This window comes from Corvus moneduloides, chromosome 10 (genome assembly GCF_009650955.1).
Source record: "Corvus moneduloides isolate bCorMon1 chromosome 10, bCorMon1.pri, whole genome shotgun sequence".
NCBI lineage: Eukaryota > Metazoa > Chordata > Aves > Passeriformes > Corvidae > Corvus > Corvus moneduloides.
In genome coordinates this window covers 11,356,019-11,372,329 of record NC_045485.1, presented here as the reverse complement: position 1 = coordinate 11,372,329, position 16,311 = coordinate 11,356,019, and the positions used below count along the sequence as shown (strand labels likewise).

The 16,311-nt window shown below is 39.4% G+C and overlaps 1 protein-coding gene across 1 annotated transcript in view; it reads left to right on the top strand.

Annotated features, from left to right (window-relative positions):
- Positions 1–16,311, top strand: part of TRIP12 (thyroid hormone receptor interactor 12) — a 462,556-nt gene that overhangs the window by 31,103 nt on the left and 415,142 nt on the right. The window contains 3 exon segments of the mRNA XM_032118933.1: positions 4,678–4,803; positions 5,777–6,573; positions 15,471–15,576. Of these exon segments, the coding sequence (XP_031974824.1) occupies positions 4,678–4,803; positions 5,777–6,573; positions 15,471–15,576 (1,029 nt within the window).

Sequence of the window (16,311 nt, the reverse complement as noted above, 5' to 3'; positions counted from 1 at the left end):
AAGGCATATATAAACCAGTGAACTGGTGGTGTTGTGTCATTCCTTCCCCCCATGTATGCATGTAAACAAATTGGCCTTGGTGAAGTTGAACTAATGTGATTCTTCACTTTGTTGTCAGTAGTGATGTTGCAATAACTTTGTGCTTTGGATGAACTTCAGCTCTTGTGGGTACTATAGTTTTTACTGGTTTTACTACCATTTTGAAAAGTGTTTAGTGTTTACTTCCTAATTTAGAATTACTGTTACGATGGCACCTTTATAATTGTGCAGCATGAGCCCTGTCTGAAGTGTCTCTTGGAGTGCTCTCCTCTGAAGGATGACTCCTTGCAGGTTTGTAAGGAAGCAATAATGATGCTAAAGTTTCCCTTTGCAGCAGTAAACCAAAGCAGATGCGTTAACGAAGCTTTCTTTTCATAGGGGGAGGAGGAGGGGGTGGAAGGTACTTACTGTCATTTTCTCAACTGTATATTGATGTTGTTACCATGTGTGTTGAAGAATTGTGCCCTCCTGGCTTAGTTCCCAGTCATGCCATAGGATTTACTTTGAATGGGAGCAATTTGGAAGTGGTATTGTGAGGCACACAGTAAGATCTTTCCTGGACATGGAGCAGTTGATTGTTCCTTTCAGTTGTGAGCAATGTTTCACTATGTTGGTATAAAGTAATGGAAGTGGTCCCATGTACTAGAACTTTTCTACGAGTGCTGCAAAAAATTCTTTTTTTTTTTTTTAATAAGTGGCATTAAATTACAGCGGTGCTTATCTTTTAGCATATTAGTCTTATGGAATCTTCAGGAGTATCAGTATTTAAGCAGGATATCACTTTGACATAAGTGACTGCTATGCAGTTGAGTTATATATGGAAGTAGGATACTTTATAAGCAAATTTTAGTGTTTTGGAATAAAATATGTACACGTTCGTGTGTATTTGGAATTGAAGGCTAAATGATAAATGAGATTGTTGTTGACTGCTTGTAGGATTTTGGTATAAGCAGAAAGAGTGCTTTTGTCAGTTATACTGCTTTTGTTCTAAACAGGATTTGGTTTTGGACCAGTCTTGGTGATATGTTAACTGGTAAGAACTTACCTAAGACCTGTAAAAAACTAAATATGATGATTGAGTTGGTGGGGAAGACAAGTGGAGTATTTCTGAGGAGAGAAAGTAGGTGTTTTTCCACAGCATTTTTTCATCTGTGCTATTGCTTTTTTCTTAATCTCATTTTTGACAGAAGTAAAAGGATGGTTTTTGCAGACTTTGTTTGGAAGCATTTAATAGCTCTCACTCTCAGCTGCTGAGGAACATGACTTAGATTAAACACTTTGTTTATTAACTAACTTCAAAAGGTATGTTGTGTTGGTTTTTTTTTTTTTTTTTTTGAATATGCTCAGAGTAACTCTCTGAGAACAGGTTCTAGTTGGTTCTTTATTATAGTTTTGCTCAGGGCTGGCATTTTCCACCATACTGTTTATATAACAGAGCAAGCTAAATGGTGGTTAGCTTGTCAACTTCTGTATGTGTGTTACTCTAAACTTTGTTTGCCTGTGAATTAAAATGTGCAGCAGCAGACAGCTTTGCCCAGTTGAATGAAGCCTTGGAGTTGTTTATGAAACTGTCTTTATGTTTGGGGAGGGAGGGAAGGAAAACAAAAAACCCCTACAAAACAGAAAGGTCCAGCAAGAGCTCAGTCTTTCTGGAGCAGCCCCTTTCTGGAGCGGCCCTGAGAGTGGAAATGGACAAACGCAAGCTCAAATATTTAGCTCATCATTTTTTGTCATTAATGAGGAACTCAGTCTCTCAAAACACTTGTTGCTGGAATGAAGATTCTTAATGAAAATGCTCATAACTGTATTAATGGAAAAGACTGAAGAGCTTGTAATGGTAAGTTACAAGTGAAAAGCCTTGGATTATGGACAAATATACATGTAGTTTACAATCTTAACCCCAGCCTTCCAGCTGTGCATGTATCTTTTTTAGCACTTGATTGCTCTTCAGGCATTGCTCATTCTGAGCTCTACAGGCTATTCTACCTACCTTTGTATGAGAGTTAACTTCTTTAAGGAGATCTTAAGTAAACTGTCACAACTTTAGTATAAATTGGGAGAATGATACTTTTTAGTTGGCGTACGGCTTAAGTTTTTACGTTAATCCTGTAATCAAATTCTCAATCTTCTTGCTCTTGTATAAAACTTGGAGAGTTCATGTCATATTCCTGTTGACTGACATGCTACTGCATGCACAGTTGCCGTTGTATTGTGGACCTTCTCTTTGCAATATATGCAAGGTGAGTGATTAAACTCAGTGAGAAGTGAGAGCACAGTAGGTTTGAAAAAAATTCTCTTCAGTTGTGACTTCCCATTTGTCACGTTTCTAGAGTAACCTTTTTGCACAGAAGGTTGTTTGTACTGATAGTTTGATGGATAAAGAAAGCAAAGCAGATGCTAATACTCTGCATGTATTCATGATCCCTAAGATATGGTTGTAGCTTTAATAGTCCACACAAATTGGACATTGGTATGAAAGTGTCCTTGGAAATCTTGTAAGAATCCAAAACGTTTAAACATGGAAGGGGAGAAACCTAAAACAAGTGGAAACTCCTCAGTGCATGTTTTGCATGTATTGCTTTAGCAGTATTTTAGTTGGAAAGTTCTTCAGTTACTGTGTTTGGTGAATATCTAAAGCAAAACAAAAATCTTTATGGGAAAGTAACCTTTTAAAATATACTTCAGAATAAATGAATCCTGATCAGTTTAGCTTACATAAAACCCAAGATTCCTGCCAAGTGTAAATTATGTAATAATGTCTGTTACTCCCATAACAAAAACATTTCATGGGGAAAATTAAATTTCACGCCTTAATTTTTTGTTGGGAAAAGGAAAATCCAAACACTCAGGATTAGGTGAAACATTCCCAAGTTTACCTTGATGGAGTTTGTTATTGTGACCTAAAGATATAACACTTTTATTTCACTTGCTTTTGATAGTAAACAAGATTTCTTACAGTATGATAAATAAAATTAATTACTGGAGTATGGAGAAGATGCTGTTAATTTAATCTTTCCAGACTGTCATGCTCTTAGATGGGGCACAGAAAATGTTGGACATGTACTGTCTATGTGCATTCATCTGAGTAACTGACTAAATGAGAATAATTCAGAAGCAGGAAAGTTATCACGAAAAACAGTATTTATTTTGTTTTGACTCTAAGCAAATTACCATGTGGTTATCATCCTTATGGTTAGACTTGGTACTTGTTTTCTACTGAGATTCAAGTTTGTGTTGAAATCCTGAAGAGGATCGGGAAACTTTCTGGTCAGTGTAGTATACTTAGCTCTGCCTGTTCTACTAGACTGGCATTTCATTGGAAGAGAACCTATTTCAAAGCTTGTGGAACTCTTACCACTTCCACTTAATCTATTGGCCTAAACTTTGTGATGTTTGGGGTCATGGGTTGGAGTGGAACACTTAAATTGGAAGTCCACATTCCTCTCCACCCTCTGTAGCTTTTGAGGATGTTTGCAGAGCTCATCTCACAGGGTATCTAGACCTGGGTTTATAGCATATGACCATGTAATTGGCAGTTCTTTAACTTTGAAACATTGCTTCTTTCAGCATTAGTAATAGACTAGTTTGAGGTTTTTCGAAGGTTAGTGATTCATGGGGCTTCTGTATAGGTAGGATATGTGCAGTAAAGTTTTCCAGGTGACAGCTGAGTCAAAAGTGCATTTTATCTGGGAAGTGCAAGTGAGATGTCTCTTGCCTTAGCAATTATTTATACTGTCCTGTTTTAAATGCTGATGAGCGCTCTCTTCTGAGTCTTGCAGATGGTGATTCTGAGTGGGTTTCAAGGTAAATGTGAAATAAATGAAGATGTAACTTAAGTCTGAAATTTTATCCATGGTGTATAGTATTATCTTTGTCCTTCAGTCAGAGTTCCTACAATAAACCATTTTTTGCATGCAGCTGAATGCTGCTTAGAAGACCTCTTACAGCTTATCTATGTGAAACTCGTTCCTGTCTCTGACATCGCAAGTTTCCTGTCTCATTTGACTGCCTTCATTGGTGGTATGCATTTCTTCATTCCTCTTACTTCGACTGTTACCAAACAGCTCTCAGTCCTTTGAACTGATAGATCTGCAGCCAGAAAATAACTGGTAGGGTTGAGCTTTCCTACCAAGTGGAGCTGGCTGCATTCCCATTCTGAGCACTTGATTTTTTTTTTTTTTTTTTAAACTGAAGAGCAAAGATGTAAATACTCATAACTGTATAAAGACTTAATGCGTGGAATCTTGAGGTAGATGAGTATATATCTGTTTTTGAGATCTTTGACAGGTGCTCTAGTCTTGTGCTTTACTGTGCTAGCTTAATGCTTAAGTGAATAATTCAGTAATCTTGCACACCAGAAAGATCTGAATTTATCTGCAAAACTCAGGTGTGAGAAGATGTTTTATTCATTTAAAATGACTAAATAATTGTGTGCTTTGCAAAACAATTACACTGGTAGTGATTTGTAACTTCATCAGGTGATTCTTTAGAAATGCTGCTTTAATATTAGGAGCTGATGTGGAAAGGTTTGTAGCTGTAAATTAATATTTGTAAATGGTCCAGAAATAAACAATATTCCACCTACAGGTCTGTATCTTGGAATCCTGATAGCTTTCTGTTTTGACTTTCTACTGACAGGTCACATTTAGGGCAGGCAAAACATAAGGCACATAGCCCTCCTGAGAGTAGAAAATCTATTTCAAAGACACCCAAAGTGCAGTCTAATACTACTTCTGAGCAGTCCAAGGGACACTTTTCTAAAAGGTAATTGTGCTTCATATTCATATGTTAACTAGTGTTATCTGCACTTCAAAACTGTGTATAATTACTGAGTTATACAGAGTTCTTATAAAACATGTGACTAATAGATATTTAACTAATCTAGGTATTGCTTTCACTGGATATATTTCAGGGTTTCAATTTCTGTTTGTGTTTTTTTTTTTCTAATTCACCAACTAAGAGCATTCCATCAGTGATGGGGAGGAAATGATTTCTGCATAACTAGTCCTGGAATACCTGCAAGGTCTTTCTCCCCTTCTTCTGCTTCATATTGGGAGAAGATTGCTCAAGGGGGTTAGAGCAATGTCCAGTATGAATTGAAACATGCAATAAACTAAAGTAGACCTGTGTTCAGGGTAATCATCTTGGTTTTGCTTGTCTGTTCTGCATATGCTTCCACTATCTACACACTGGAACAGTTTTTTATCACATAGAAGAGAATTTTGCCATTTTTGTGTGTGATTCACTACATCAATTTAAAGATTTGATGAGAAACTGTCCTTTCTTTAAGAGTCTTTCTTGAACTAGAGTCCAGTTATGACTAGTTATGCATTACTGAACACTCCTTACTCTCTTGTGGAACTAATATTCTCAAACATTCAGTTAAGTTTCATGGCTTGATTTTTTTTTTTTTGTTTGATTTAATCAGTTTGACATACTGATATATGTAAAAGTAAAATATATTCAAGTTATAACTTCCTTTTTAGAAAGGTGGTGTATTGTGCTTTTATTTTGCAATCTACTTAGTTTTTATGCTAGCAAATATGTGTGATATAACTGTTCTCATACAAGCATGTGGGAGTTTTTGTTTGCTTCAATGTAAACTTAACCGTGTTTCTTACATGCAGTTTCCTTTATTATTTATTATTAAAGAATGGTAGCGTTTAGCATGCAAAACTCTTACAACTGTGAGGCTTCTTGAGTTCAACTCTAATGCTGTTCCTGCTTACTTCTACAGAGGCTGTAGTTCATCTGCTGTTTTAATACCACAAGAAGATCCGGAGAGAGTCAATACTTCAGAAAAGCAAAAAACGGGGCAAGTGCCTAAGAAAGACAATTCTCGCGGAGTTAAACGCAGTGCTAGTCCAGATTACAGGAGGACCAATTCTCCTAGCTCTGCTAAAAAACCCAAAGCACTTCAACATACTGAAACTTCCTCAGAAACTAACAAGCCACATACTAAATCTAAGAGAAGACACTCAGACCAAGAGCAGCCCAAGTCTACACAATTGCCATCAACAAGCAAGGCTCACACCAGAAAGGGTGGAGCTGCTGGTAGCTCCCGAAGTCAGAAAAGGAAAAGGACAGAGAATCTGTCTTGTATAAAGAGTGGGTCATCAGTTGAATCAACTGGCACTGAAGAAAAGTCAGCAAAAATCTCCAAGCTGGCTTCAAAATCGGTGACCTCAGCCAAAGCTGGGTGTAGCACCATCACCGATTCTTCTTCTTCAGCTTCCACCTCCTCCTCCTCTTCTGCTGTTGCCTCTGCTTCTTCTACTGTTCCTCAGGGTGCCAGAGTGAAACAGGGAAAGGACCAGAGTAAGGCTAGACGTTCCCGTTCCGCATCCAGCCCCAGTCCAAGAAGGAGTAGCAGGGACAAAGAACCGAGTAAAACAGGTGGCTCTTCAAAGTTTGACTGGGCTGCTCGATTCAGCCCAAAAGTCAGTCTCCCTAAAACAAAACTGTCTCTACCAGGCTCTTCCAAGTCGGAGACATCAAAACCTGGACCTTCAGGACTACAGGCTAAGCTAGCAAGTAAGTCGTTCTTTTGTGGAAGAATAAACACATATGTTTTAAAATCAAGTCTTCTAAACAAATCCTCCTTTTTTCAAGCTGCTTGGGATCTTCCTAGAAAAATTAACTTTTAGTTATGTTCTGCTAAGTTAAGCTGTGACTGAAACTATTTACAGCTAAAGCAGACTATTTAAGTTCAGTCAATGTTCTGTAAATTTAAGTTGCTTCTGTGTCTTGCAAATTGATTTTCAAAATAAAATACATGCAAAATAATTGGATGTTGTGATGGGGACATATATGTTATAAAACACTGATTATATTCCTTTTGTCAGATTTTTCCCCCCCCCTTCATTTTCTTAAGCCTTCTGTTCTGAAGTGGGAATGATAAATGCTGGAAAACAAGTAGATCATATGTGGTTTGTTCTTTCAAACTTAGTTTCCTGATTTTTCCTTGTTGTGAGAATCTGTGATGTTTAAGAACAGTAATGTTGTAAATCTGGTGTACGTAGTGCTGGGGATTAGTCACTTTATCTTTTAAGTTGTTCTTACAAAGTATGGCTTCTTTCAGGTGCTGAGTTTGAATAGCAGCTACTGTTCTTGAACATGATCACTGAGAAATGTAGGCTGTTTCCAAGCAGAGCACCTGCTTGCTAGTATGCAGATATGCTTGTAGCTCTGTCTTGAACAATTTTTTTTTAAAAAATGTGTTTTGCTGCCTTTGTGTACTGAATGATTTATTTACTGCATGTATTCTCTAAAACTTGATGTAAGAGGTTGGATTCCTAAACTTGCTTACTGTTGTTCCTTTACTTAGGCATGATCACAGGTAGCTTGTCCCAGCTGGGACACATCCATAGCTAATACTAATGCAGGAAATAGGTGAAATAATCAAAAGCAACTGGGTGTCTTCCTGTATAATCAACATAGGTCAATTAAATTTAACAGGTGTGTTTTGGATAATGTGCATGACTGGAGTATTGATTCTGGAATGACCTAGCCTAACAGATGAGGAATGGCATTTGGGAAGGAGAGAGGAGTTACTTTACAGCAAGGTGGTTTTTTTTGTTTTTTTTTACCTGCTCCATGATTCAGGGCTACCAGGTGATGAATTCCAGAATAAAAACTCTGAATTTGCACAGGGTGGAAGGAGAGGGAAGTGAGTAGAAGTCAGGTAACAATGGAAATGACCAACAAGTTCTGAGCTAAGTCAGGCTACAGGCAAAGAAGAAAAGGAACAGAGAGGAGAAAGCATTGATCTCCAACAAGTGGACAAGAAGATGAAGGCAGAGAGCAATTCATGTGATAAGTTACAAAACTTCATGAAGGAGTGAGAAGGGGAATGGTGGGATAGCACAATGGGGGGGGTGTGGAGGGGGTGGTGTTGTGTACCTTGAAAAACAGTTTTGAGAATGTGAGCCTAAACTGTCACTGCAAAGACTGTACTGAGAAAGATGCTTTGACTTAACTTTCAGTTCATAGAAGAGCTAAAGGTCTTTTGCCAGAAGATGTTGAAATATATGTGACAAAACCGAGCTGGTAGGGACTGTAGGGGGGTGTGTGTATGTCTAAAATGTTACTGCTAAGGGGCACAAAGCATGGTGAGAGATACTTCTATATGCAATAGAGATCCAAGTAACTTTCTGTAGATGACATTTCAATTTGAGGGAGGGGAAAAGTACTAACAGGTGATATTAGGAAGTCCAAAATGTCTAATGCCTTTTTATTTTACTATCGATTACAGCAAAACTTTTTCCAGTAAATATCATTGATCGCCAAATATCACTGTAAGAGCTCAGCATAGAACAGAAGTCTTAAGCTATGATATTTTCAAACAGTCTCAGTCTTTCGAACAGTGCTCTCTGACAGCAGGTTGAAGTGATCTTGGAATCAATAATAACTACTGTTAGCTTAGTCGTCTCCTAAAAAAGGAGAAAGCTTGTGTGACATACTTCAAATTTGTCCAAAGAGTTTGAAATTGTGTTTTAACAAAACACACATTTTGCATAATGCTGAGAAGCGTCATGAAAATATGAAGAAAATAAACCAGCAGGGTAGGTTTTTGAGAAAGAATGGGTAAGTTCAAATTTATTTTCTGTAGCAGACCAGTAGCCTTAGAGGATAAGGGAACAGAAGAAAGCTGTGTCTCACACAAATATTAACACCCTGGAGCTTTCTGAAGTGGGAAGGCAAAGAGTGATCTAGATGAAATTGAGGTGTATGCCTTTCTACCTGGAAACAAGCCCTTAGAAGTCATAGTAATTCTGTGTAGAAACTAAAAGCTTAAACTTAGTAGGCTTTTGTAGGTGTATATATTATGAAACGCATTTGGAGAAGTCTGAAATAGGGCTTATAGTATTAGTGGGATATAAACAAAAAAGCAAACGTAACAACTGCAAAAACTTCAGAAAAAAATGATGGGTGGAAGTGGTTCTAGGAAAATAAGTGGGAGGAGAGGGGGGATTATTCAGGCTAACAAAATCATAGAATGGTTTGGGTTGAAAGGGATCTTAAAGATCATCTCATTCCAAACCCCCTGCCACAGGCAGGGCCACCTTCCACTGCACGAGGTTCTCAAAGCCGCATCTGATTGGTCACGTCTATATAAATGCAATGCTGTTCTCTTGTGGAGATGATGCAATTCAAGGAGTAGAAGCAGCATTGTTAGAGGTTGTGATCTTTGAATGAAAAATAAGAGCAGCTGCTCTGCCTTACTCTATTGAAGTGAAGAATGAGAAGCATGGCTGCCATCTTTGTAGAAGTTTTTCACATGCTTGAGAAGAATGAGGAGACTACCCTGAGGTTTCTTGTCCAGTCCTCCTGGATAGGTAATAGGTGTTAAATCCAGCCCAGGTGACTTTGTGCGTTAAGCTCTACACAGAAGTCTCTGTAACAGAGCAGTGACATCACTGAATAACAACTAAAGAATATGTTGGAATAATAAAATAGGCTAGACTAAAGTTTTTCACATCTATTTGAGTAGTTGAATATTTCTTCACGGGGAGAAAGGGGGAAGAGAGGAAGAAAGCACGCTTCTCATTTGCTGTTGTGATTTGACTATTTTCACGTCCTTTTCAAGCTGTATCTGTTGTAGGGGCTTCTTAAATGTTGCAAATCGGGTCATGTTACTGATTACATAACACTATAAAATCAACCTTAATTATGTTTCCATTATTAGGGAAATCTTTGCTGTCCTTTGTGTATTGTCTTGTGGCCCTTAAGTAGGAAGAAGCTGGCAAGAGTGGCTGGGACAGTGCTGAGAGCGAGATTACTTGGGATAGCTGTCCCTGCCTGAGACATCTCTACCTAATACTTGGAGACTGAGGGGCTAGGGAGGTTATTGGTGTAGGCACTGAAAAGCCACATGAACCTAAACACAGAGTGTAAATGATATATAACTCCTGGCTTTGAGGGTTTTGACAAAGGTGAGAGAGAAGAGAGTCAGAAAATAGCTCTGAATTAGTTTATTTGGGATTGTGAGTAACAGTGCTAGCTTGGGTGATGGTAGTTAGAGCCTTGGAGCTGTGGACTTGGGATTGAGGCAGTAAGATGGCTAGCTTGGAGATACTTGGTTTAATGGTTGTGACCGGCTGTGTGGGGCTTCTGTAAGAGCTGGGGATGTCTGGGTTGGTACTGAGAGAGGGTAATGGTGGAATATTAGAATGACAGGAGGCTGTCTTGCCTTCCCCTGCTGCAGCCCTTTTCACTCTATCTCAATTAGTTGAAGAGCAGCCTTGCACAGGAGCCAATCTGAAGTCTAAAATTCCAGTCCTAACAAGTAAATCACTCCTGATTGCCTTTCTGAACTGCAGATGAAGGGCTTTCTAGGTTATGAACTGTGAAAGTTTGACTAAGTTTGTTTTGACTTGGATAGTACATTCAGACTTAATAAGTGATTGCAGTACAGCTGCATTCAAAACTTTTGCACAACAAAATATTCTTTAAAAAAATGCTGATGAGTAAACACACTTAAATGTGAAGTTGTTAGATTTTTTTATTTTGATTTGTTAGGCTGTGCTATTTCAGGTTTAGCCTGTTTGAATGTATTTTCCTTCTGACTCATAAACATGAGTGCTTGGCATGCAAACTAGGATGATGTCAGGGCATAAGCAATATATGTCTGCCATAAGAAAGCCTGTACTTCTGCTTTAATTCTGAAGCTTACTTCTGAAGTCTTTGCAGGTGCTGAATATGAGTTGCTTAAACCTGATTTTCTTTGAGGGGTTTGGATTAGAGATCATTTAGGTAAACTTGACACCCACAGATCCGTGGGCCCTGATGGGATGCACCTATGAGTGTTGAGGGAGCTGGCAGATGTTGCTGCTAAGCCACTCTCCATCACCTTTGTAAGGTCATGGAGAACAGCAGAGATGCCTGAGGAAAGCCAGTGTCCCTTCAGAAAGGGCAAAGAGGAGGACCCAGGGTACTGTAGGCTGGTCAGCCTCACTTCCATCCCTGGAAAGATGGAAGAGCTCATCCTGCATGTCATCTCTAAGCATGTGAAACAAAAGAAGGTTGTCAGTAGTAGTCAACATGGATTCACCAAGGGGAAATAATGCTTGACCAGACTGATAGTCTGCTGTGATGGAATGGCTGGCTGAGTAGATGAGGGGAAAGCAGTGGATGTTGTCTACCTTGATTTCAGCAAGGCTTTTGATTCTGTCTCCTGTAGCATCCTGATAGCCCATGAAATGTGGGTGAGGTAAATGACAAGGAATTGGTTTGAGAACTGACTGAATTGCAAAGTTCAGAGAGTTGTGATCAGCAATGCAATGTCCAGTTGGAGGCCTGTAGCAGGCAGTGTTCTCCAGCAGTCAGTACTGGGTCCAGTGCTGTTCTACTGGTTCATCAATGACCTACAGGAGGGGGCAGAGTGCACCCTCAGCAAGTCTGATGATACAAAAGTGAGAGGTGTGGCTAATACACCAGAGGCTGTGCTGCCATTAAGTTAAACCTGGAGAAGCTGAAGAGTTGGGTGGAGAGGAACCTAATGAAGTTCAAAGGCAAGTCCAGGGTCCTGCACCTGGAGAGGAGTAATTTCACACACCAGTGTAGCTTAGGGGCTGACCTGTGGAGGAGGACTTGGAGGCCCTGGTGGAGAACAGGTGGTGCATGAGCCAGCAGTGAGCCCTTGTGGCTAAGAAGGCCAACAAAATGCTGGGGTGCATTAGGAAGAGCGATGCTAACAGATCAATGGAGTTGATCCTGCTCCTCTGCCTTGAAGAGGCCTCATGTGGAGTGCTGTGTCCAGTTCTGGTCTTCCAGTTTAAGGAAGACAAGGAGCTACTGGAAAAAGTCCAGTGAAGGGCTATGAAGGTAATGAGGGGACTGAAGCATCTCTTATGAGGAAAGGCTGAGAGATCTGTGCCAGTTTAGCCTGGAGAAAACATGGCTTACCAATGCATACAAATACTTCAAGGGTGGTTGTCAAGAGATATGGGGCCAGAGTCTTTTTTCAGTTGTGCCCAGCAGCAGAGGACACAAACTGAATACAGGAAGTTCCATCTAAATATGAAGAAAAACCTCTTTGAGGGTGACAGAGCAGTAGAACAGGCTGCCCAGAGAGACTACGGAGTCTCCTTTTCTGGAGATACTCAAAACCTGCCTGGACATGACCAGTGAACCTGCTCTAGCAGGGAGGTTGGGCTAGATGATATCTGAAGGTCCCTTCCAACCCCAGCCTTTTCTGTGAGTCTGTGACAATTGCTGTGTATATTACAGAAACAGTGCTGAATAAACAACTTCTGGAGATGAACATCAAACTAATTCCTCTGAAAGCCCTTGTTGTCTGTCTGTGGCAGTATGACTGGTGCTTTCCTCCATCAGGCATACGCAGGGCATCTTTAATCTCATTTTCCTGAACACTGGTTGTGCTCTATTTACTGGTGAATGCTTGCCACTTTTAGCCTCCTGCAACTGCTAAAGACACAGGACTACCCTTCAATTTGGAGGCTGTGCTGGCCATCCCAAATTTTAATGACAATGTGAGTGCAAGGAAGAAGGCTCAATGTGAAGAACTTAGCCATCCTGAAGTTACGGTATTGGGAAGACTCAAAGGATTTGCAAAAGATGCAGATGGTAAGGTTGACTTGAAGTTGATTGTTTAAGAAAGCTTCTTAAGGGCAGAGTAGCATTGAACAGCAGGAAGGGAACATGCTGTGAGAAGATTTTCTTTGCTTTCTCTTTTAGCTATAAAATTAATAGATGGAGGTGGAAGCTCAATTTTACCCTGCGTAGATGCTCAGAGACAGAAAAGTAAAGACTTGGGAAAAGAAACATGTAGAAAGATCTGACAAGTAGAATGTTCCTGAGCAGCAGGAGAAAATGTGCTCAGCTCTTCTGGATACTCAGGGATGTGATGTATTCTGCAGCTCACTCACCAAGCAGTAACTGGGTAACTGTACATTCTCTACAACCCTCTGAGGTAATTCAGTTTAAAAAGATGGCTCAGCTAATTTAATGCCACTTATGGAAAAGGACAACCCATTTTATTGCATCTTTGCCCTACTGCTTGATGGTGTCTGTGCTCATCCGACCCTTAAGCAAGCTCAACTCACCAGGCTGGCAGAATTCTAAAACAAGAAAGTGTGTGTCAGATGTGTACTTTGTACATCTTGAGATTGATTTGGGGAAAATAAGACATGGATGTGCCATACTGTTAAACAACAGCTGTTAAGCTAGCTCTGCTGCTTTGTGCAACTCTTCCCTTTAGCAGAAATCCTGTTTTGATACAAGCTAAGGCAATCTTCACTTACAGTGGATGTGTGGTGTCTCATCGATAGCCCATTAATAAGCTAATATGAAGTTACCTAATTTAGGTCTGGCTACTTGAAAATGACTACCCACAGATTTGAAGTAGTAAATGGTAAGCTGACATAAAGGATGAAAATATGCCTTTTTTTCTCCAGTGAACTCTACTGTATGAAGATGATTCATTTATTCTTCTAATGTGAAGCAAAAGTACATTTCACTTAGAATTTCACCATAGTGTTACAGGTACCGAGTAACCTAGTTTTCCATGTGTTATATATGAGAAAGTATTTCTCTGAACTCAGTGGGGCAAACCTGTGGAGTAATACGGTGCTATACCTAGTGCCAGTTGAAGCATGCATTTTCTAGTGTAAAATACAACCAGCTCTGAGGGAAATTTTCATGTATCCTTGTACTTCCAAGTACTTGAGAAGTGTATCTATGGCATGGGATCCTTCTGCAACCATTTCAAATGAGTTTTGTCTTGTATCTCTACCTTATGATTTCTCCTGTCACACTTGGCCCCCCCCCCCCCCACCTCCAAGTCTTACATATACTATCTGTGAGTAGGGTTGGAGTCATTGTGTTGTGGTAATTTCAACTTACAGTTTTGGTTTCAAAGCATACGTAGTAAAAATACCACTACTTTTTGAATATTTGAAAAAGTAATGTATGCTCTATATGTATAGACCATCTGGAAACTCAGGTGACTGGCCTGCTTCAGTTCAGTGCTTGGTGGGTTTTAAATACAGAACACTGTTCTTTCCCTAGAGATTGCTAAATTTATTGAGTTGCTAAGCCATGTGTGTGGTAAATACATGAATATCAGGTTAACCTTCATCTGCATGGAATGTAACTGCACACAGCATTGTGTTTCTGGGTCAGATATGCTGTGGTGTTTGAAAGGACACACTGTTAGCCAGATCAGTAGTAGCTGTTTAGATCACTTTTCCTTTTCTGTTAAATATCCAGTCAGAATCTGCATAGTTATCATTTCATCCCTCAGTACCACAATTCTGCATTTCTGGAATGTTTTAGGATTAAGGAAATAGGAGCTAATTTGATAACTTCTGAACTCAAATGCATTGCATGCTTAAGTATGTTTTATTTCTGTTTTGTTGCCAGAAGAGGGAGCAGTGATCTTACTTTTCTTTTCAAAATTGTTTACATCTGTTCTAGTAATACATCTGAATTCAGTGTTATGATGTTGTCTTCTATTATATTTATTTATTGTGGAGGTATTGTGAGATCGCTGCAATGTCAAACTGGGCCTGATAAAAATTCTTAATTTTCACCCTAAATTATCAGTTTTCTACTTTGGAAGCTGCCATTGGCTATTTCAACCTGATAGTAAGCTTGCTGAGAATCATCTGAGAATGTTGTATTGCATGGGGTTTTTGTGTGTGTAAGATTAACCTGGTTCTTTGGTGGGGTGTTAACCAGAATAGTGGCTTTGTCACCTAGAGCAAATTGTTATCAATTGGGTCAGTTTTCAACAGTGCATATACTTGTAAATTAAGCATCGGAACTCCTTTTCCAAAGCCCTGAGGATGTGCTTGCTTATTTACATAGAGGATGGCCGTATGACAGTAAGAGGGGCTGAAGTGGTGTCGTTGAAATAGGAACACAAATAATACATATGTGATAGATCTCAGCACTGACAGTGCTTGACTCCTGGAGGGGGAGTATGGTTCTGATTTAAGACAGTTACTTTTAAGCCATATTAGTGTGAATAAAACTGACTAAAATTTGAGATTGCAACTACCACTGCCTTCCCTCTCGAAATATAGTTTCTTTTTTTCAAGGCTAAAGCATCTTCTTTTAAGTGTTCGAACTTGGAAATAATACCTTGTATTCCATAACGTGATACCCGTTTAACATGAGAAAGATGATCTATAGCTGTAGTATATAGTTTAGCAAAAGGTGCCTACATAAAAACTTGGAGTTTAGTATTACTTAACTCAATGAATAAAAGTAAGTGCCTGAACCTTTCTTTTACTGGTATAGCAGCTCAGTGTAAGCTGACTAAAATTGATGTGGGCTTATTGTGCTTCTTATGTAGAAGCTGTTCTTCATCATGGAGGTTTCCTGTACACAAAAGTTTAATTTCTTTGTAGAACTGCTGTGTATTTAAAGACTGATTTACTCTCAATTCTTTACATATTGCATAGGTCTAAGAAAATCTACAAAGAAGCGCAGTGAATCACCACCTGCTGAGCTCCCCAGTTTACGGCGGAGCACACGGCAAAAGACCACGGGCTCCTGTGCTAGCACCAGGTAAAACTTAAGGAAATGGAACTTGATTACTACAGTGAGTTGGTATTCATATCGTTTTCATGCATGAAAATTGGCCTTGTCCATCTCTTGGCTATTGTAAAAATAGCTGTAGCTTTTCAGGCCTGCTGGATTACTCTGTACCACCAGTATCATGAACAGCACATAGAATTTGTTGCCATTAGACATCCAGTAAGTCCCTCAGCTGTGGAGGTGAAGGAAGAGAAACAGCCAAAGCCAGTATCACAAACTTAAGTAATCCTGTCCTTAGGGAGGTGTTGTAAGAAGACAGACAGTAGTGCTGAACTACTTCCTTTGTGTTAAGTAGTTCAGCACTACTCTCTGTGTTGACGGTAGTGCTGAACTACTGTCCATTATGAATAGTAAAATAGATGATTGTTTTGAAAAATAAGACTTCATGGTACCACACAGGAGTCTGTTTTAATAGGGTGCACTGTTAAGCTGACTCAGCTTGTCAGCAGTTTCATCTGAACTGCATCTAAGTACTTAATGTACTTCCTGGTGCAGAGGAGAAGTAGTCCTGAATTAGTAATTTTAAACAGCTGGTAGATTAAGTGGGAGGGGAGAGTTTGTGTCCTGTGATGCAATAAACTTCTGTAGTTGCATATATTCTGGAACTAGACATAGGAGACCTTAACAAGGTTTATTTTTGTTATTGTGCCTAGACTGTTTAGTAGTTCCAGCACATCGTCTTGTCCCTCTTCCACACCATTAAAA